We start from the raw sequence: 22,028 nt of genomic DNA, 5'->3' as shown, positions 1-22,028 counted from the left end.
AGGATAAGGGGCTCTGAATTGTCAGGGTGTCTCTCTACTGTCCTGGGATTCTTCAAGCACACTCCATGACGGATTACATTATCTCCAGGCTTAGAAAATTCCTGGAGACAAAGATGGGAAGCAAAGTCAAAGGTCTTTTGTAAACGGGGTGGCAGCTTTGCGCTCAGGTCTGCACTAAGCTTTGCTTTGTGTGATGTGCGTGGGGGAGAGCTCGCCCGGAGGAGGAGCCTGAGTTAGGGGGCGGGGCGAGAAGAAGGAGGTACTTCTACCTGCTCGCACCTCCGCTGGGGGTGGCTGAGTGGGTGCGGTGTAAGGATGCAAATCAGGTTCCCAGAGCAGCCAATCAGGAGTCAGGTGAGGAAATTTGGGTCCCCACCCCATCCCAATCGGGCTCGTGAGCACGTGTGCGGTGTTCTGGGACCTTTGTCCCGCAAAGTCACACTTGGCGGGCAACCTGGGTCCCTTTTTCTCCTCCACGCCCTACCTCGCGAGTCGAGCCTCCCCCCGACTCCCGCACAAGTTAGCTCCCGCGCAGCTGCGGGTCAGAGCCCGCAGCACTCCGGTCTCGAGGCGGGTGCGGACACGGCCACTCCAGGTTGCTGGGACCGCGGCACCAACCCCGGCAGCTCGGCGCGGGTGCACGCGGGGAGCCTCGGTCCGGACACCACGGCTCTGCTGCCGGTGCGGGGCAGTCCTCCCTCCGTCTCCAGGCAGCGCTGCCCGCCTTGTGCTTGCGGGCTCTCGGCTTACTGTGGGTCGGTCCTGTGGGGCTCCGGAAACTCCCGCAGCGTCCAGAACACAGAAAATAGACTCATCACCTAAGTCGCCAGGGAGCCGGAGAGCTGCGGGGCCGTGGCGCTGCCTGCCCCCGCTCCTCCCCCCACCCCACCCCGCCTGTGCTCGGGCAGCCTCTCCGAGTCACACAGCACCCCCCCCCCCCCCCCCCCCCCGGCAGACAAAGGGCCTGGGCAAACTCGCCGCCCGGCCTCCTTGCGCTCGGGGAGGCGGCGGCGCCCGCGGTGGATCGCGCAGGGAGGCGCGCGCGGGGCAGGCAGCCGCGGCCGCAGGAGCGCGGGATGGGGAAGAGCCGCGAGATGCGCCTGGCTCACCTCTGCTGCTGCTGCTGCCTGCTTTACCAGCTGGGGGTCTTGTCGAATGGGATCGTTTCAGGTAAGTGCTGCCGCCACTTGCGGCTTGCTTTCCAAGGTCCCCAGCGGAGACCCGGAACGCATGGGTCGGCAGGGCTGGTGCAGCCCGTGCGCAGCGAGCAGGGCTCCGTGGGCAGCCAGGAGAAGAGCGTGCGGGCGCGGAGAAGGGGGTCACGCTCCAGAGCCAAGCGCCGTTCTCCAGGCCTTTTAAAAACCCATCCTGAACGGACTCGTTTTCCTCCACGAGAGCAGTGCTGTTTGCAAAGGTGCGTTACAGCACCTGGAGGAAAACTAGAAAAAGTCCTTAAACCGGCAACTCTGCTCCGGCATGCACTTAAGAAAATTATTTAATTGTGCGGGAGCCTGGCAACCGTTCTACAACCCAGCGCTGTCACCAGACTTGACTGCCCCACTCCCTCTCCCCTCCCCCCACCTTATAATCGTACTTTTATTTTGAAAACGCTGGGATCTGTAATCCGATCGCAAGGCTTCAGGGGTTGCTGGAGTTTCAGGGGCTGGACGGGTGGTCTCCAACGCCTGGGCGCCTGGGCGCTTGTGCACTTTCAGCCCGCACTTCTCTGTCTGCCCCGCCCGCAGGGCTGCAGCTCGCCCCGGACCGGGAGGAGTGGGAAGTCGTGTTTCCTGCACTCTGGCGCCGGGAGCCGGTGGACGCGGCCGGCGGCAGCGGGGTCAGCGCAGACCCGGGCTGGGTGCGCGGCTCCCGGACGCAGGCGGCCGGCAGCTCCCGCGAGGTGCGCTCCGTGGCCCCGGCGCCCCCGGAGGAGCCCGCGGAGGGCCCGTCCGAGCCCCGGCCCCAGCCCCCGCCGCCGCCCCCCGCCCCTCCGCCGGAGGGAGAGGAGGACGAGGAGTTTGAGTCGCAGGAGCTGCCTCGGGGATCCGGCGGGGCTGCCGCGCTGCCCCCGGGCGCCCGGGCCTCGTGGCAGCCGCCGCCGCCCCCACAGCCGCCCCCGTCTCCGCCCCCGGCCCTGCACGCCGAGCCGGAAGGCGACGAGGTGCTGCTGCGGATCCCGGCCTTCTCCCGGGACCTCTACCTGCTGCTCCGCAGGGACGGCCGCTTCCTGGCGCCGCGCTTCGCGGTGGAGCAGCGGCCCAGCCCGGGCCCGGGCCCTACGCCGGCGGCCGCCGCCCCGGGCCCTCCCGCGCCGCCCGACGCCGCCTGCTTCTACACCGGGGCGGTGCTGCGGCACCCCGGCTCGCTGGCCTCTTTCAGCACCTGTGGAGGTGGCCTGGTAAGCGCCCTCCTCCCCCACGTCCCACTCCCCCCGCCACTCCTCCCTCCCCCCGGCCCCCCACCTCACTGACCTGGCTGATGAGCTGCACCTCAGCCCCTTCCCGAGCGCTCGCCCTGAACTTCACCCCAGACCTCACCACCACCACCCAGGAGTCCCCAAGGCCGTCGGTGAACCTGAAGGCTCGTTGGGTGGATTCGTAATTCGGGGCCTTCTCCTTCCAGATGCTCACACGTGTCTTCTGAACTATAGGAAACCCTTGCCCATGGCTTTACTTCTTTCTGTTTTCCAAAATCAGCCCACCACGTGGTGTCTTTCAGGGGGCTGGAGGACAACCAATCTGCTCACTGATGAGTCTCCTCCGTGTGTGCCCCTCACCCCCAGTACCTCGTCTGTTATCACGGTTTTTTCTGTGTCCGACTTCCAAGTCGTCAGAACAGTTCTCTAAGTTACATTCTGACGACTGCCTGTAATTTAAACACTCCCACAGCCACATCGGACATCCCGTGAAGGGCAGGAGCCAGGCAGGACCAAACCGAGAGACCGGGCGCTGTTTACTAAGCGCTGACCTTAGAATCCGCTCTGTGTGCAAAGGGGTTATGGTTCCGTGATTTAACACGACCTTTCCTTAGGTTTACACTTGATCTGGCATAGTTCCTTTTCTTCTCTCCACTGCACGGGGAAAAGGAGCAAGCGTGAGAGCTTTACTAAGAGGCCTGTTGGAACTGGAGAGCGAAAGCCATTTATTTGCTCTGTCTGAAACACGGAGGTCATCGTTTGCTTCCCCCCGCTCTGCGTTGATGCAGGGTTTGGGATAATTGTTACCTCCTGTGAGTCGGCCTTTACTTTGTGGTAACGTAGACATAGCACAAAAGTTGCCATTGGAACCACTTTTAGGTGTCCACTTCAGAGTAGGCTCACATTGTCCTTCAGCCCCCCTCACCATGGCCTCGACTATTGTGGGTTTAAGGCAACCCCACGGAACACTGCCAGTGCACGCGGGACCTGCGGCTTCATGTCGTTGCTCCTCGGGAGCCCCTGATGGAATCCACAAGGACCCCTCTGAAAAGCAACCTATTTGGAGAAAAATCTATTAGTAATTATGTAATCCGTTTCAAAGTACTTCATCTTTCTGGATCTCCTTTTCCCTATTTATAACAGGAAGCATCAGCACGTTCAAAGTTGCCCAAAGCCATGAAATGGAAAAAGATGGTTAAAAATTTAAACAAAATGAGACTGGAACTTTTTACCTGTCCCCTCCAAAGGTCCCTTAGTCAGATGATGTGAATTACTGCACAGGGCTCTATTTTGCCAGATGCTTATAATGATGAATATTCAAATATGAACACTTCAGCTATGAGTAAAAAGAAAAATTGGCATGGAGAAATCACATGAAAAGCTTTGAAAAATGTTTCTTATGGAACCGATGTTTGAACAGTTCACAGGGCGGGGGTGGGGGGTGGGGGGATTTTGTGGGGATTTCATTGTCCACTAGTTTTTGGCCGGGGATTAAATAATTACATATAGAAAGTTCTTGGTGTGATGGGAGGAATAGGGGATAAAGCATTACACTGTGTTGAAATGTGGACTTTGGGTCACATTTTCCGAATGAGCTATGCCTTCTCTCCATACTTACGGGAGCAAAGTGAGAATTATGAGTAGGTTTTTCATAGACTGAATAGGAGTCTGACACACCTCCCTGTTTATCATGTTGGACTTCACTCGCTTTTCCTATTAGCCACATATGTATATGTTCTGAACTGGGGAGTCTTTGTTATTGAGGAAAACGGACATTGCCAGCAATACAGTATAGCAGTCAGACTGAGTAGAAAGGCAGGCAAGTCGCCAAGGAGGGTGGGTTTGTCAGTGCAGGCTCTGCCATGCCAGCCCTTGCCCTTAGGAGAGTGGGCGAGGAAAGAGGGGACGTGCTTTGCTCTCTGAGCCCTAACATTGGCTTGTTTCTTGATGATTGACAGGTCCCCTGCCTCTCCGGGATTCAGTTTTCATAAGTAAAGTGAGACAGTTGGGTGCTTTCGTTAAAAAGTGGATGATAGAATTAGAATTCGACTGGATGTGAAATGTATTCTTGGTGTTAGGGGCTCACAGGTTAGAGGGACATCACATACAAGTGGATGTGCCATAGGCCATCAGAAAGTCACACACTGATGTGACGAATCTGCTGTTATGCCAGGTGAGGTTCTGCTTGGGGAGCTGGAGAAGGCTTAACTGGAGTTTTAAGCCTGGGAGGCTTTCTCTGGGCAGAGAAGGGCCCAAGGATGTTTCAGGTAGAGGGGTGAGCCTGAGTGCGGATGAGGAGGTGAAGCGTGTACCAAGGGAATGAAAACCAGTCTCCTGTGACTAGTCCAGAAGGTGCAATAAGGCAAAAGGACCGTGAATAGCAGGGTGATCAGACCTCTAAAGCTTCCTATGCTAGAGCAGGGCTTCCTCTGACTACATTTTTGCTCCTCTCTGCTTCCAGAAGTCTGGGATCCTGGGATTCTCATGGGAGGAATCATGATGCCTTTATAAGAGGGTGAATTATTTAGAAATGTAACTGCCTTTAGTTTGTAACAGCATTTTCTTCTCAGTCCGTGAAGCTTGTCGATTGTCAGGGGCGCAGAAAGAGCAGATCTCTTAAGTGTACCTTCCCTTCCCCGGCCGGTAGCGATCCTGCTGGGGCCTGAACTGCTCAACACCTTTTGGGTAGTTACATATCTGAAAGTATTCAAAACTCCTCTTCAAAGGAGAGAGATCATCAGCTATCCAGTATTGCAAAGTGGTGAACGTTTATGAAATTGGCCATTCATCCTGCGGATACCAACCTAACTCGTGCTGGGAAGGGAAGAATGCTAGGATGGAGAAGTGGGGTACAGGGTCAGCGGCTGCCTTTTCAAAGTCCTACTTAATCCTTCTGGGTCTCGTTGTCCCAACTTATAAAATGCACGAATTGTATTATATATCTCTCAGTCGATGTATGAAGTGTTCTTACTTCCTCTGTTTCTCTTTATTAGTCTCTAATATTGAATAATAATCTGATCAAAGAAGCACACACATAACACTAAGCAATGCAGTGTTTATTGATCAAGTGCTTTCGGAAGGCTTTGTGTAGATACACAGAATACAAAAAGATGATGAAGTCTTGGTAGGTTTCAAGAGGCTCCCAGCCTGGCCTGCCAGTCACAGATGTCAGCAGGGAAATAGGACAGGCGGAGATGTGTACAAACGTAGGGAAGCGCCAAGGGCCATGGTGGTCCTATCTTTGTAACGTTGTAAGATATCTAACTTTTAGTAGACAGTAACAATCACTAAATAAAATCCAACGCTTGCAGTGCCCTCTGTTGTAAATAGCAATCTCTAAAAAATAAAATACAGAAAGGCAACAAATTAAATTCCATGAAAGAGTGCAACAATTATGGTTCCTCCAAGTTAACACAACACAGGCACACCGCTCTCTAGGCACCGGGCCACGGCGCCCCAGTCAGGGCTTCCCCTGCTTGCCCGTGGTTCTCTTTACAGGGACTGTCGAAATGACTGCCAGTCATATTTAGAGTATTTTTCCAGGATGATAAAGACTGAATCCTGAAACATTACTTAAATTTAGAGTTTTTTATACAGTAGTCATTTTGATTCATTCTTGATTACAGAATCTGCAGCTTTGTGTAAATACAATTTTTTCTTTTCTTTTTTTTGCAATTTACTCCCTCACGTGGATTAAAGTATTTGACACCATGGCAAATGTTGACCCCTTAAATACTTGGAGGACCTGTTTTGGACAAGGTACTTTATCAAGTACCAGCATGAAAGCAGGAGGGGAGGGTGGGCAGGGCAGGGGTGGGGGAGGGTAGCGCCCCCTAGGAGATCTGGGGGAGAAGTGGACTCCGCATCCAGATGGAAGAAGAAAGATTGCAGAAGGACGTCACACATCTACCTCGTTTGCTCGGGCCAGGTCTCGGGAGTGACAGGAGAGATACTCTAAACAGATCTAAAGCAGTGTTAGAGAAGAAGGCCGTCAGTGCATCGTGCGTTTTGAACACCTCTGGGACAGTTTGGGTGGGATTAATGGAAAACACACAGACGTTAGAACACATCTGTGAATGGTGGGAGCTGTGCCAGAGGAGCTGCTGCGCACGCAGCGGGCAGAGGGGGCCCCAGAACAGCCACACCTTGGCTTTCTCCAATCTCCACTTACGCCAACACGTGGAGGCCGAACGCGTGTCCCTAGGCGAGAGCAGAGAGGAGAAACCGAGCTTTCCCAGGCTGGTGGGTGACATTGGAGGATGAAGAGTCTTCCACTCTCAGAAGATGAGTTATCGGCTCCCTGCACCCAGTAGAAGGTCCCACCTGTCTTATTAAACAACTGGAGGAGGATGAGAAACTGGACTGTCAACAGGTGAGCAGGGAAACCAAAAAGAGGTGAGCTGACACCTAAGAAGACCTTTTAGGAAAATGAGCCATGTGAAAGAGAGCCGTCAAACTCTGGTTAATTAATACATGAAATACAAAAATTAATAGAATACATAGAATCCTTTAACAGAAAACTAAGAGTGGATATATATTCATGAAAAAATAAATTTAAAAAACAAGAACAGCTTCTAAAAAAAAGGAACAGATTTCTTTTGGAAAAAAGTGATTAGATGCAATGAAACTACATTTTTTAATCATTATAATGAAAAATGTCATAGATGAATTGAGCAGTAAGTTTGTGATCTCGAAGATCAAACTCAGAAATTATCCCAGAATATAATGTAAGGGGCAAATAGATGAAAAATATGAAAGAAAAATTGTGAGCCATAAATCATAGATCTAGATGGTCCAAATTCCTCTAATAGCTGTTAATTTTTTAAATAAGTTATAGGGTAGAACTTCTAAAATGTATGCAGTGTACCCTTCATATTCCATCCTAACTCAAATCACAAAAGTACACATTCACCAGCCAGCCCCTGGTGTAAGGTCACACCCCACCCACTACTCCGAGTGCGGGTCAGGTGAGGGGGGTCTTCCTCAACGCGCACCAGGCCAATTTCCAATAGAGGCGTCTGTACTTTGAACAAGAATTAAAGACGAGTGCAAAGCAACTGATGTGCAGAATCCTAGGCTTGTAACAATTTTGCATCTTTTTTTCATTTATTTTTTTATTAAATATATTGGGTTAACATTGGTTAACAATGTTACGTAAACTTCAGACGTCCAACTTTACAAAACATCTGTATGCTCTGCTGTGCGCTCGCCACCCAAAGTCTAGCCTCTTGTCACTGTCAGTCCCAAACCCTTTGACCTCTTCATTCTCTCTCCACCCCTTTTTCCTTCTGTTGCTGCCAATCTGCTGTCTGCGTCTGAGTTTGGTTTGTGTTTGTTTATGTCCCACATATGTGCGATGTCACACAGTTCTTGTCTTTTTCCGTGGACTCATTTCGCTTGGCATAATACTCTCCCGAGCCAGCCAGTTGTCACGGGGGGCGGTATTTCCTCTTTTTAACGGCTGAGTACTACTCCATGGTGTATGTGTACCGCACCTGTATCTAATCATCTGCTGAAGGGCACTCAGGTTGTTTCCATGCCGTGGCCACTGTGATAACGCCACAGTGAACACTAGGGTGCATATGTCTTTACGAATAAGTGTTTTCAAATCTTTTGCGGATGTTTCATCTCAAATGAAATTAGGTCGATCGATCGATCTATCTACCTATCTATTATCTCTCTATCATCTATCATCTCTCTATTTTTAGCAACTTATCTGTCTCAAGGTTTTCCAAAACCTTCATGGAAACACATCTTTGCACTCATAGTTCATTACCTGTCAATGTTCAGTGTTTGATTAAATTATGCAGTTACAAATGTTGTGCCTCCCTGTGCTCGGACAAGTACAGCTGGCTGAGTCTCCGTGAACGTGCAGGCCTGCTGGAGGGAATCATTTTGTACATCAAGAGAAGGAGGCAGTGCACACACAGCATTTGGCTGCGGTGGTCACGTTTTGTGGACGGTGGATGCAGTGTTGATTCAGTGATTCGAGCTGAATTGGCTGGTGTGACCAGTGTCATGTCAGGTAGAGGTGAAGAGGACTTTTCTTTTGTATCAGGAACAAATTTGTCAGAGACGAGAAAGACACACACCGTCACACTGAAGGACCAACCACTGTGCTCAGCGTGGCATGAGTAGAGGCCCAACCCTGGACCCGTTGTGGCAGACAGTTAGAAAACCAAAGGCGAAGAGGAAATTGTGTACGTTTAGTAAAGAAAGGTTGCCTGTGACAGGGTGAGCGCGGGGTTGCCACTAGAGACTGAATTAGCAATGCTGGTGGCTGGTGACACATGAGTGCGTGGCTTTAGGGGTCCGAGCAAACGTGGTTTTGAATTCTGGACGCATCCATACTGCCATTTAAACCCAAAGGCAAATTAAAGTTATTTTCAAAATCGTGAAGACTCACACTTTACCACAAAGAACCTCCAACGAGTTATGTACGGAAGGCTCTTTCACCAGCACCCCTCCCCAGTTATTACTCAGTGTTCCTCCCCAGAGGTTAGCCAGGGCCCTTGGTTTCCAGTGTATGGTCCAGAGGTAGTCGAGGCATAAACAAATATGCATATATAAATGTATAGCTTTTATTTCTTTTCGGTTATTTTTTTATTTTTTAATATATTTTATTGATTATGCAATTATAGTTGTCCCATTTCCCCCCCTTCACTCCACTCTATCCTGCACATCCCCTCCCTCCCACAGTCCCCCCCTATAGTTCATGTCCACGGGTCATACTTATAAGTTCTTTGGCTTCTACATTTCCTACACTATTCTTACCCTCCTCCTGTCTATTTTCCACCTATCATTTATGCTATTTATTCTCTGTACCTTTCCCTCCTCTCTCCCCCTCCCACTCCCCTGTTGATAACCCTCCATGTGATCTCCATTTCTGTGGTTCTGTTCCTGTTCTAGTTGTTTGCTTGGTTTGCTCTTGTTTTTGTTTTAGGTGTGGTTGTTCATAACTGTGAGTTTGCTGTCATTTTTACTGTTCATATTTTTTATCTTCTTTTTCTTAAGTCCCTTTAACATTTCATATAATAAGGGCTTGGTGATGATGAACTCCTTTAACTTGACCTTATCTGGGAAGCATTTTACCTGCCCCTCCATTCTAAATGATAGTTTTGCTGGTTAGAGCAATCTTGGATGTAGGTCCTTGTCTTTCATGACTTGGAATACTTCTTTCCAGCCCCTTCTTGACTGTAAGATCTCTTTTGAGAAATCAGCTGACAGTCTTATGGGAACCCCTTTGTAGCTAACTGTCTCCTTTTCTCTTGCTGCTTCGAAGATTCTCTCCATATCTTTAATCTTGGGTAATGTAATTATGATGTGTCTTGGTGTGTTCCTCCTTAGGTCCAACTTCTTTGGGACTCTCTGAGCTTCCTGGACTTCCTGGAAGTCTATTTCCTTCACCAGATTGGAGAAGTTCTCCTTCATTATTTGTTGAAATAAGTTTTCAATTTTTTGCTCTTCCTCTTCTCCTTCTGGTACCCCTATAATTCGGATGTTGGAACTTTTAAAGATGTCCTGGAGGTTCCTAAGCCTCATTTTTTTTGAATTCTTGTTTCTTCATTCTTTTCTGGCTGGATATTTCTGTCTTCTTTCTGGTCCACACCATTGATTTGAGTTCCAGTTTCTTTCCCATCATTATTGGTTCCCTGTGCATTTTCCTTTGTATTAGCATAGCCTTCATTTTTCCCTCTAATTTGTGACCAAATTCAACCAATTCTGTGAGTTTCCTGATAACCAGTGTTTTGAACTGTGCATCTGATAGGTTGGCTATCTCTTCATCGTTTATTTGTATTTTTTTCTGGAGTTTTGATCTGTTCTTTCATTTGGGCCATTTTTTTTTTTTTGTCTTGGCGCGCCTGTTACGTGAAGGGGCGGAGCCTGAGGTGTTCACAGGGGCGGGGTAATGCTGTTTGCGACGCTGCGACGTTTGTCCGTGGGGGAGCGGCAGAAAGGGAATGGTGCCGCTTGCTCTGCTCTCTGCTGGTTTTCAGTCACTTCCCCTGCTATCCCCAAGCAAACTGGGCCCTTCTGGTGCCAATTACCGGCTGGGCTTGTACATGTTCTGGGACCCTGTGGGTCTCTCCAATGGACTCTCCTGTGAAGCTGGGAGTTTCTCCCGCTGCCGCCTCAACCCCCACGGGTGTTTTCAGTCAGAGGTTTGAGGCTTTATTTCCCCGCTGGAGCCCTGGGTTGTGGGTCTGTCACGCAGTCCAGCAGCTGCTGACTCTCTGGCTGGCTGCAGCCTCACCCGCCCTGCTCCACAATCCGCCAGCCACCTCACTGGGTCCGCCAGCCGCTGCCTTGCCATGAGTCCTCTCTGCCTGGCTTCCCGTCTCCGCTCCTCCTGCCATCTGGGTGAGTGTTTCTTCTTTATCTCCTTGGTTGTTGGACTTCCATACAGTTCGATTTTCTGTCAGTTCTGGTTATTTTTTGTTTTTAAATTGTTGTCCTTCTTTTGGTTGTGCGAGGAGGCACCATGTGTCTACCTACGCCTCCATCTTGGCCGGAAGCCTAAATGTACAGCTTTTAAATCCATATTTGCACACGTGAAATTATTACCCATGAGCACGTAAAAAGGTTCCTCTTTTTTTGGTAGCTCTGCTTTATCTGCAAGTATGTGCCATATTCTACACGACCAGTTTGACATTGATGTGCATTTGATGGATTGCAAGATTTTCTTACTATAAACAGTGAAAAATAGATAGGACTCTGTAGATAGGCCCTTTTGCCAGCACAATGAATATTATGTCAGGGGCATGTGTATTGGGGATCTGGGGAGATGCTGCCTGACTGCGCCCCCGCGAGGCGGGGACAGTTCACTCCGCCGGGCCCCAGAGTGTAAGGTGTCTTTCTCCTGTGCTGTTAACCAGTAGAGTATTAGCAGCACGTTTTGATCTTTGTGAAGTCACTAGGCAAAAACACGTCATTTCAATGAAGTTGTATTTATTTATTTTTGTATTATGATGAGGCTGAGATCTTTTCATGTTTGTATTCTCATTTCCTTTTCTGTAAACGTTCATATCCCCTACTCATTTTTCTATTAGGTTTTTGGTCTTTTTCATTTCAAATTCCAGAGCTCTCTTTTTCTCAATTTTAATATTAACTTTTTCAATTTCAGTTGACATTCAATATTATATTAGCTTCAGGTGTACAGTACAGTATTTGACATTTATAGAACTTCCAAAGTGATCCCTCTGCCCCATAAGATGATTTCCCACCTGACACCGCACATGGTTATTACAACATTATTGATTATATTCTCTGTGCTGTACTTTACATCCCCATGACTGTTTTGTAACTACCAATCTGTGCTTCTCAGTCCTTTCACCTTTTTCACCCAACTGTCCAATCCCCCTCCCCTCTGGCAATAATCAGTCCCTTTCTTTACTTATGAGTCTGTGTTTGTTTTGCTTGTTTGTTTATTATTTTGTCCTTTAGATTCTATATAAATGAAATCATATATTTGATTTGATTATATAAAATATATATTATATATTATAAATGAAATCATATATAAATCAAATCATGTATTTGTCTTCCACTGACTTATGTCACTTAGCATAATGCCCTCTAGTTCCATCCACGTTGTTGCAAATTTTAAGATTTTATTTTTTTTTCCACATTTAATTTTTTAAAATTATGTTTTAGTGTTTGTGCTATTACTGGTGTCCCGACTTTTTCCCCTTTGTCCACCCAGCCCCGTCCCCCAGGGCAATCCCCACATCCTTGTCCGTGTCCATGAGTCATGCATGAATGTTCTTTTGCTAATCCCTTCACCTTCTTTCATTTAGTCCCCCCTCGCCTCTCCGCTGGGACAGCTGTCAGTCTGTTCCACGTGTCCATGCCTCTGATTCTGTTTTGTTCGTTAGTTTATTTTGTTCATTGGGTTCCACAGATAAGTGGGATCATATGGTATTTGTCTTTCATTGACTGGCTTATTTCACTTGGCATGATAGTCTCCAGGTCCATCCATGCTGTCCCAGAAAGTAAGAGTTCCTTCCTCTTTACTACTGCATGGTATTCCATTGTGTAAAAGTACCACACCTTTTTTATCCACTCATCTACTGATGGACACTCAGGCTATTTCCAGATCATGGCTACTGTGAGTAATGCTGCTGTGAACATGGGGGTGCCTATGTTCTTTTGAATTAGTCTTTCGGATTCTTAGGATATCTTCCCAGAAGTGGATTCTCTGGGTGATAAGGCAGTTTCATTTTTAATATGTTGAGGAAACTCCATACTACTTTCCACAGTGGCTGCATCAACAGTACATGACGGTTCCCTTTCCTTCATATCTTACAAACAAACAACAGGCTTGTTTGTTGATTTATTGATCATAGCCATTCTTGACAGGTGTGAAGTGATATCGCACTGTGGCTTTAATTTGCATCTCTCTGATGATTAGTGTTGACCATCTTTTCATATACCTATGGGCCATCTGTCTGTCCTTTTTGGAGAAGTGTCTATTTAGGTCCTATGCCCATTTTTTGGGCTGTTTGTCTTCCTGGTGTTGAGTTGTACAAGCACTTCGTGTGTTTTGGAAATTAACTCCTTATTAGATGTATCATTGGCAACTCTGTTCTTCCATTCAGTGGGTTCCCTTTGCATTTTGTTGATGGTTTCTTCTGCTGGACAACAGCTTTTTAGTCTGATGTGTTCCCATTTGATTATTTTTTTCTTTGTTTCCCTGGCCCTGGGAGATATATCAGCAAAAACATTGCTACACGTGATGTCTGAGATTTTACTGCCTATCTTTTCTTCTAGGATTTTTATAGTTTCATAACTTCCATTTAAGCTTTTATACATTTTGAGTTGATTATTGTAAGACTTCATTCTTTGAATATGGGTGAGTAATATTCCACTGTTTATATGCATCACAGCTTTTTTTATTCACTTTCTGATGGCACTTGGGCTGCTTCTATGGGTTGGCTACTGTAAATAACACTGCAGTGAAGACAGGGGTGCTTTGTTCTTTCAAATCAGTGTTTCTTAGGATGTATTCCCAGAACTGGATTCTCTGGGTGATGAGGCAGCTTCATTTTTAATTGTTTGAGGAAATTGCATTCTGCTTTCCACACTGACTACACCAGTCTGCATTCCCACCAACGGTGCAAAAGGGTTCCCCTTTCTCCACGTCTTGCCAGCACTTGTTATTTGTTGATTTATTGATGACAGCTGTTCTGACAGGGTGAACTGATATTTCATTGTGGTTTTAGTTTGCATTTCTCTGATGATTAGTGACATGGAGCATCTTTTCATATGTCTACTGGCCATCTGTATGTCCTCTATGAAGAAATATCTATTCAGGTTCTCTACCCATGTGTTAATTGGATTTTTTTTTTTTTAGGTGTTGAGTTGTACAAGTTCCTTATAAATTTTGGCTACTAACTCCTTATCAAATATATCATTGATGAATATCGTCTCCCATTCAGTAGGTTGTCTTTTTGTTTTGTTGGTAGTTTCCTTTGCTGTGCAAAATCTTTTTAGTTTGATGTAGTTCCATTTGTTTATTTTTTTGTTTCCTTTGCCTGAGGAGATATATCAGAAAAAACTAAATATTGCTAAGATAAATGTCAGAGACTTTACTGCCTATGTTTTCTTCTAGGAATTCTGTGATTTTGAGCCTTACATGTAAGTTTTTAAATCATTTTGAGTTTATTCTTGTATGTGGTGTAAGAACGTTGTCTAGTTTCTTTATTTTCACCTGCATTGGTCCAATATTCCCAACATCATTTACCGAATAGACTGTCTTTACCCCAATGTATATTCTTGCCTTCTTTGCCCTACATTAATTGACTATACAGGTGTGGGTTTATTCCTGGGCTCTCTGGTCTGTTGTTATTGTGTCTATTTTTATGCCAGTTCCATGCTGTTTTGATCACTATAGGCTTGTACTATAGTTCGATATCAGGCCTTGTGTTACCTCCAGCCTTGTTATTCTTTCCTAAGACTGCAGTGACTATTCAGGATCTTTCATGGATTGATATAAATATTTGGTTATTTGTTCTATTTCTGAGAGAAAAGCCATTAGTATTTTGATAAGGATTGCATTGAATCTATAGATTGCTTTGAATAGTACAGACATTTTAGCAAAGTTACTTCTTATTCATGAGCATAGTACATGCCTTTTTTTTGCATTTTCAGTTTATTTCCTTAATGTCTTATAATTTTTTGAGTACAAGACTTACTTCCTTGGTTAAATTTATTCCAAGGTATTTTATCTTTTTATGCAACTATGAGGTCTGTCCAGAAGGTATCCAGCCACGTAATATGAAAAATAGAGGCATTTATTGAAGAAGACATAAGAAACATTGTACATAGGATAATGACGCCTCAGTCCCCTTCAAAACAGGCACCTTGGGACCTCACACAGGTCTCCCAATCACCATCAGCTCACCCACAGTATTTTCCTGAATCTCATCAATGGTCTGAAATCTCTTCCCTTTCAAAGGTGAATTTGGTTTTGGGAAAAGCCAGAAGTTGCAGGGCACCAAATCTAGGCTGTAGGTGAGCTAAGTCACCTGGGTGATTTGATGTTTTGCCAAACAACTCTGCACGAGATGTGACGATGAGCAGGCACTTTGTTGTCATGAAGCTGCCAATCACCAGTTGCCCATAGCTGCGGCCTTCTGAATCATCTGAATAGTTTCCATTGCGGAATGTTCGAGCTTAATGCAAAATGTGGTGCAGATTCATTGCTCTACTTGCTCAGTCATTTTGGATGTGACAGCCACACAGTACGCATGCTCACTCAGTGACATCTACTGCCCCCACTGACAAGTACAGTGAGGGCATAATTGTTCACGCATGCGCATTCCAGTCCTCTCTTCTTGGCTGCCAGGTCACATCGATGTCGTGCAAACCGTTTTCGTTATATTAACAATGGCTGGACTTTTTCCTGACAGACCTCGGATAAAGGGAATTGTTTACTTAATTTCTCTCTCTAATAGTTTATTTGTGTGAAACATGCAGTTTATTTCTGAATATTAATTTTGTATCCTGCTACTTTACTGATTCATTTATCAGTTCTAGTAGTTTTTTTGGTAGAATCTTTAGGGTTCTCTCTGTATAGTATCGTGTCATACATAAGTAATGACAGTTTTACTTATTTCTTTCCAATTTGGAGGCCTTTAACTTTTTCTTCTTGTCTGATTGCTATGGCTGTGACTTCCATTAGTCTGTTGAGAAAGAGCAGTGAAAGTGGACATCACTGTCTATTTTCTGATCTCAAGGAAAGCACTTAGCTTTTCTCCTTTGACTGTGATGTTAGATGTGGGTTTGTCATATACGGCCTTGATTATGTTGATGAATGTTCCTCCTATCCCCACTTGGCTGAGAGTTGTTATAAACGGGTGCTGAATTTTGTCAAATGCTTTTCCTGCAACTAGTAGTATAATTATATTACTTTTATACCTCATGTTGTTTATGTGGTGTATCACATCTATTAGCAGATATTGAACCAGTCTTTACCCCAGGAATAAATACCACTCGATCATGGGACTAATGTATTGCTGAGATCAGTTTGCTAATATTTTGCTGAGGATTTTTTCATCTCTGTTCATTGGGGATATTGCCCTATATTTTCATTTTTTTATTGTCTTTGTGAGGTTTTGGAAGCAGGATAACACTGTTGTCACAAAATGAGCTTGGGAATCTTTCATCCTCTTGATTTTTTTTGGAATTTTTTGAGACAGATGCTAATTCTTCTTAGAATGTTCGGTAAAATTCTCGTGTGAAGACTTTCAGTCCAGGACCTTTTTTGTTGGGAATTATAAAACAATTTTAAAAATGTTTATTGGTTTAGACAGAGGAAGGAAGAGTGAGAGAAACATTGATGTGAGAGAGAAACATTAACTGGTTGCCTCCTATATGCATCCCAACTGGCAATTGAGCAAGCAACCTAGGTATGTGCCCGGACTGGGAATCGAACTTTTGGAGTACAGGACAATGCCTCAGTCAAATGAGCCATACCAACCCAGGCTTGTTGGGAATTTTTTGATTACTGATTTGATTTTGTTGGTTGTAATTGTTCTTTTCAAATTTTCTGTTTCTTCTTGATTCGGTCTTGGAAGATTGTATGTTTTTAGGGATTTATCCATTTTTTCTGGGTTGTCCAATTTGTTGGCATATATGTTGGTGCTATTTTCTTATAATCCTTTTTGTTTCTGTGGTGTCAGTCATCACTTCTTCTCTTTCATTCTGATTTTATTTATTTTGGTCCTCTTTTTTTTTTTTAATGAGACTGGTTGAAGGTTTATTAATCTTGTTTATATTTTCAAAATACCAGATCTTGGTTTCATCGGTCCTTCGAATTTTTAAAAATATCTACTTTATTTAATCTGCTCTGATCTTTATTATTTCCTTTCTTCTACTCACTTAGGGCTTTGTTTGTTGTTCTTGTTCGAGTTCCTTTGGGTGTATGGATTGGTTGTTTATTTGAGCTTTTCCTTGTTTTTGAGGTGGGCTTATATTACCGTGAATTTTCCTATTGGGACTGTTTTCGCTGTGTCCCAGAGATTTGTGTTTTTGTGTTTTTATTTTCATTTGTCTCACTGTAGCTTTTGATTTCTCCCTGGATTTCATTGTTAACTCAGTCACTGTTTAGGAACATGTTGCTTAGCCTTTACGTGTTTGTGTGTTTTTCAGTTTCTTCTTGTAATCGACTCCTAGTTTCATCTCATTTAGGTCAGAGAAAATGCTTGATTTGTTTTCAATCCTCTTAATTTTATTGAGATTTGTTTTGTGGCCTAACATGTGGTCTATCCTAGAAAATGTTTCATATGTACTTGAAAGAATGTATATTCTGCTGTTTGGGGTGAAATGTTTTCGAAAAGTATCAATTACTGTATTTTGCCATGTATAATGCACACTTTTTTGCCCAAATTTTTGAAGGAAAAAGAAGGATGCACTTTATACATGGGTAGTACTAATTCTGTATCTATATAAGTGTTTTTAATGCTTTTATTTATGCTTATGCATTAAAAGTGTAACTCTAGAAAGCAATAATGCTATCCATATGCAAAATAATATTCTGGAATGCGATAATCAGTTTTGTGAACTTACGATGAACTTGTAGTGAAAGCAGTCGTGGCCAATGAGTCAATGAAATGAAATGAAGAGTGACATATTGTTATCCACAGAGTAAGAGAGACGATGCCGATTGTTGTCCGTCTGATAAGAGAGGTGATGCCGACTTTATTACCACAGGGTGAACAGCGTGACATCTCTTTTCATACACTTTAGGCAGGAGAAATTATTGGAAAATCCCTTGGAAAATGTCAAAACAGGTTTTGTATATGACAAGCTTTAAGCTAATAGTTATTAAATATGCTAAAAAGCATGACAACAGAGCTGCCGAGAGACACTCTGGACCTCCTCCCACAGGGAGTCATTGATTGTGGAGACGGCAGGAAGACACGCTTCTTCAGATGCCACAGCCACGACGGAAGAAGGCCACATGAGGGAAACCTCCAAAGTGGCTGGGGGTGGAGCAGGAGGTGAAGACCTGGATTCTGGAGCAGCACCAAACGGGATGTCTGTTTTGACCCAGGTGATACAAGAATAAGGTTAAAGGACTGCACAAGAAGAAAAATTGGTGATTTCCCAGGGACAGCTAAATGATGCTTTAACTTCATGAAGAGAGAAGGTGTGAGCACGAGGACATGAACAAAAGTTGCCCGAAAACTTCCAGCAGCCTATGAGAATCAAGTTTTGGAATTTCACCCTTATGTTATCAATCTTTGAAAGACTGACAGTTTTGAGCTGTCCCAAATCGCCCGTATGGATGAGGTCTCACTCACATCTGACAGGCCATCCAAGAGGACTGTGGACATCCAAGGAGCAAAGACCACGGCTGTTAAAATTAGTGGTCATGGGAAAACACTGTTCTAGCCTGTTGTACAGGTGGGGCAAAGCTACCACCTATGGTCATCTTTAAAAGAAAAATATTTCTGAAAGAAAAGATTCCAAGTAGAGTTATTCTCCCTGTGCATGAAAAACGATGGGTGAATGAAGAAGGCATGAAAATCTGGTTTAACAAAGTCTGGTCACGAAGGCCTAGAGGATTACTTAAAAACCAGTTTTGCTTGTTTTCGATCACTTCAAAGCCCAAGTTACACAAAGTGCAAAAGCAATCACAGCCGACGATGTGAAAACCTAACTTGCTGTGATACTTGATGGGCTGCATCCTCTTGATGTGTCCGTAAGCAAGCCCTTTGAGGCCCTAATGAAGGAAGAGTGGACAGTCAGCCGGGAATGATTTAACACCTTAAGCAGGATCAAGAAAGCACCCATTGCTCAGGTTTGTGATTGGACCCTAAGATTGTGGAACGGTGTCCAGGAGGAGGTGGCTGTGAAATCATTTGAGAAATGTGGCATCAGCGATGCTGTGGATGGAACTGGGGCCGATGAAATTTACCAGGATGAGGAAAGTGACTCTTCAGAAGACACCAGTCATGTAGAAATTGAAGAAGACGATACTTCTGACATTGACAGTGAGGGAGAGTTCTTGGCTTTCTATGATTTGTAAACATTGTAAAATCATTACTGATCCATAAAATTTTTTGTGCCTTGTATCTGTTCTTGTGTTTTATAATTATTTGTTACATAAAATTACTTGTACCATAATATGTTCAAAAATAAATGCTAAATTCCTTTATAATGTAAAACACAAGTATCTAAATATAAGTAAATAAAAAATTGAATACAAAAATTAAAATGAAAGTTATTTTCCTGAAAGTTTGGGCCAAAAATGTGGGTGCACATTATATATACATGGCAAAATACGGGTGAATCCATGTGGCTTAATGTGTCACTTAAGGCTGCTGCTTCCTTGTTGACTTTCTGCCTGGAACATCTACCAGTATCTCAATGGGGCGTTAAAGTCCCCTACTGTGACTGTGTTACTGTCGGTCTCTCCCTTTAGGTTCATTGAGATTTGTTTTATATACTTAAGTGCTCCAATGTTGGTTGCATATACGGCATGTTTACAAAGGTTGTGTGCCCTTGTCTGACTGATCCCTTTATCATTATTATGTAATGTCCTTCTTTGTCTCTTATTATAGCCTTTGTTTTAGAGTCTGCTTTGTGTGATATGAGTATTGCTACCCCAGCTTTTTAATTTTGTTTCCATTTGCATGAAATATCTAGTTCCTTTTACATCCAGCCTGTGTGTGTCTTCTGATCTGAAGCGGGTCTCTTGTAGGCAGCATATATGAGTATAAGGGTCTTATTATTTTTTTAATCCATTCAGCTACCCCATGTGTTTTGATTTGAACACTTAGTCCATATACTTTAAAAGTTATTATCAATAAATACATAGGTATTGCCAGTTTATTATTGTTTGTGTTCCTATTTTTTCTTCTTAAAGAAGTCCCTTTAATGTTACATTTCTTGTAATATTCATTTGGTGGTGATGAACTCCTTTAGCTTTTTCTTGTCTGGGAAGCTCTTTATTTCTTCTTTTTTAAAATGATAGCCTTTTTTTTCATTTTATATATTTTTTAATTTTTAAATGTATTTTTATTTTTTATGTTTAAATTTATGATTGTATTTTTCCATTACCATTTATTGCCCCATCCCTTCTTCCACCTCCCCCCGCCCCCCACAATCACTGCACTGTTGTCCAGGACCATGAGTTCTTTTTCTCTTTGGCTTGTTACCTCCACTCTCCAACACCCCCCACCCCCACCCCAAGCTGTTAACCTGCTCTTTATCTATGAGTCTGTCTCTGTTTTGCTTGTTAGTTTAGGTTATTTATTAGATTCCATATACGAGTGCAATCATATGGTACTTGTATTTCTATGACTCTCTTATTTTGCTTAGCATAATGTTCTCCAGGCCTTTCTATGCTGTTGCACAGGATAAAGTTTTCCTTTTTTTCAGCCAAGTAGTATTCCATTGTGTAAGTGTACCATGGCTATTTGATAGTCTTGCTGGATAGAGTAGTCTTGGTCATTGTTCCTTGCTTTCCATCACTTTGAATATTTCATGTCAATGCTTTCAGGCCTAAAAAGTTTTTGTTGAAAAATCAGCTGACAGTCATATGGTAACTCCCTTGTAAGTAACTACTGGTTTTTCTCTTGCTGCTTTTAAGATTCTCTCTTTATCTTTAACCTTTGCCATTTAAATTATGGTGTGTCTTGGTGTGAGCCTCTTTAGGGTTCATCTTGTTTGGGACTCTCTGTGCTTCTTGAACTTGTGTCTTTTTTCTTCACCAGGCCAGGGGAAGTTTCAGTCATTATTTCTTCAGACAGGTTCTCAATTCTTTGCTCTTTCTTTTCTTGTACTGTTACCCCATGAAGCAGATGTCGTTACACTTGATGTTCTAGAAGTCCCTTAAACTAGCCTCATTTTTAAAATTCTTTTGGCTCTCATTGTTTTTGTTCTGCTCCTTGTCTTCCAAATTGCTGATTCCATCCTCTACTTTATCTAATCTGTTGATTGCTTCTAGTGTATTCTTCATTTCACTTACTGTATTCTTTATTTCTGACCGGTTCTTTTTCTTGGTTTCTATGTCCTTTTTTTTTTTTTTATGCTTGTTATCTCTTTGTTGAAGTTCTCATGTAGTTCCTTAAGCATCTTTATAACCATTATTTTGAACTTGGTATCTGGTAGATTGCTTGTCTCCATGTCATTCACTCTTATTCTGGAAATTTTCCCGTCCATTCTTTTGGGGTATGTTTCTTTGTCTCCCCATTTTGGCTGCTTCTTTGAATTTGTTTCTGTGTATTAGGTAGGTTTGTGTATTAGGTAGCTCTCTACTGTGTCTCCCAGTCTTTGTAGCGTGGCCTTATGTAGAATGTGTCCTGTGGGGCCCACCGTCCCAGTCTCCTGGATCACCTGATCTGAGTGCCCTCGGTGTGTGCATTGTGGGTTGTGTGGCGCCTCCTGTGGCGATGAGACTTGATTGCTGTTGGCACATCCCTGGGTGGGGTTGCCCCTCAGGCGGGCTGGCTGTGAGGACTGGGCGTGATCATAGTACATGAGCGGCTGTGCAGGGGCTGACCCTTTAAGTGGGATTTGCCCCGCAGGCCCTGGTGTCTGCTGCAATCCTCCCATTGGTGTGCCGCTTGTGGAGCTGTTGGGAGTAGGTGCCCTGTTGTGGTTTGAGTCCAGCCTCTGTGTGTGTTGCTTCTGGGGCCTCTTGGAAGGGACTCTGGTGCAGTTCAATGTCACACACAGCCTGTGACCAGCCCTGGGCTACCCGTCAGGAAGTACAAAGTGGCCCACAGTTGGTAGCCTCCTGTGCTGGGCCTGGGTGTGCTTTGAGAAGCTGGGCAGCAGACCAAGTCTGGGGTAGTTTAGAAAAAGGGCCCAAGGCACCCTGAGACCTGCTGGTCGCTCATTAGGCTCAACCACTGACAAACCCCTGGGCAGTATGTGAGGCAGGTTCTCAGGGAGACACCAGGTATGTGTGAGTAGTGTCCACCAGGTTAACACAGATTCAGTCTAGGAATCAGTGTTGGGTCTGAGGCTCCTCAGCAAAAGTCTCAGGGAACACTGAGGCCAGCCACCATGCCCCTGGGGCCTTCGGATCTTTGTGGTGAGGCGGGGTCCCAAGGAGTCATCAGGCTAGAGCAGATTAAGATTTGGCCAGTGTGGAAGG

The 22,028-nt window shown here is 44.7% G+C and overlaps 1 protein-coding gene across 1 annotated transcript in view; it reads left to right on the top strand.

Annotated features, from left to right (window-relative positions):
- Window positions 1–1,047: 1,047 nt before the first annotated feature.
- The window catches only part of ADAMTS19 (ADAM metallopeptidase with thrombospondin type 1 motif 19), a 217,927-nt gene continuing 196,946 nt past the window's right edge, over window positions 1,048–22,028 (top strand). The window contains exons 1-2 of the mRNA XM_053912338.1: window positions 1,048–1,170; window positions 1,746–2,398. Of these exons, the coding sequence (XP_053768313.1) occupies window positions 1,077–1,170; window positions 1,746–2,398 (747 nt within the window). The 5' untranslated portion in view covers window positions 1,048–1,076. The remainder of the gene's footprint in view (window positions 1,171–1,745; window positions 2,399–22,028) is intronic.

This window comes from Desmodus rotundus, chromosome 10 (genome assembly GCF_022682495.2).
Source record: "Desmodus rotundus isolate HL8 chromosome 10, HLdesRot8A.1, whole genome shotgun sequence".
Classification (NCBI taxonomy): Eukaryota; Metazoa; Chordata; class Mammalia; order Chiroptera; family Phyllostomidae; genus Desmodus; species Desmodus rotundus.
The sequence above is the reverse complement of the archived record's forward strand: the minus strand, read 5'-3'. Positions and strand labels throughout refer to the sequence as shown.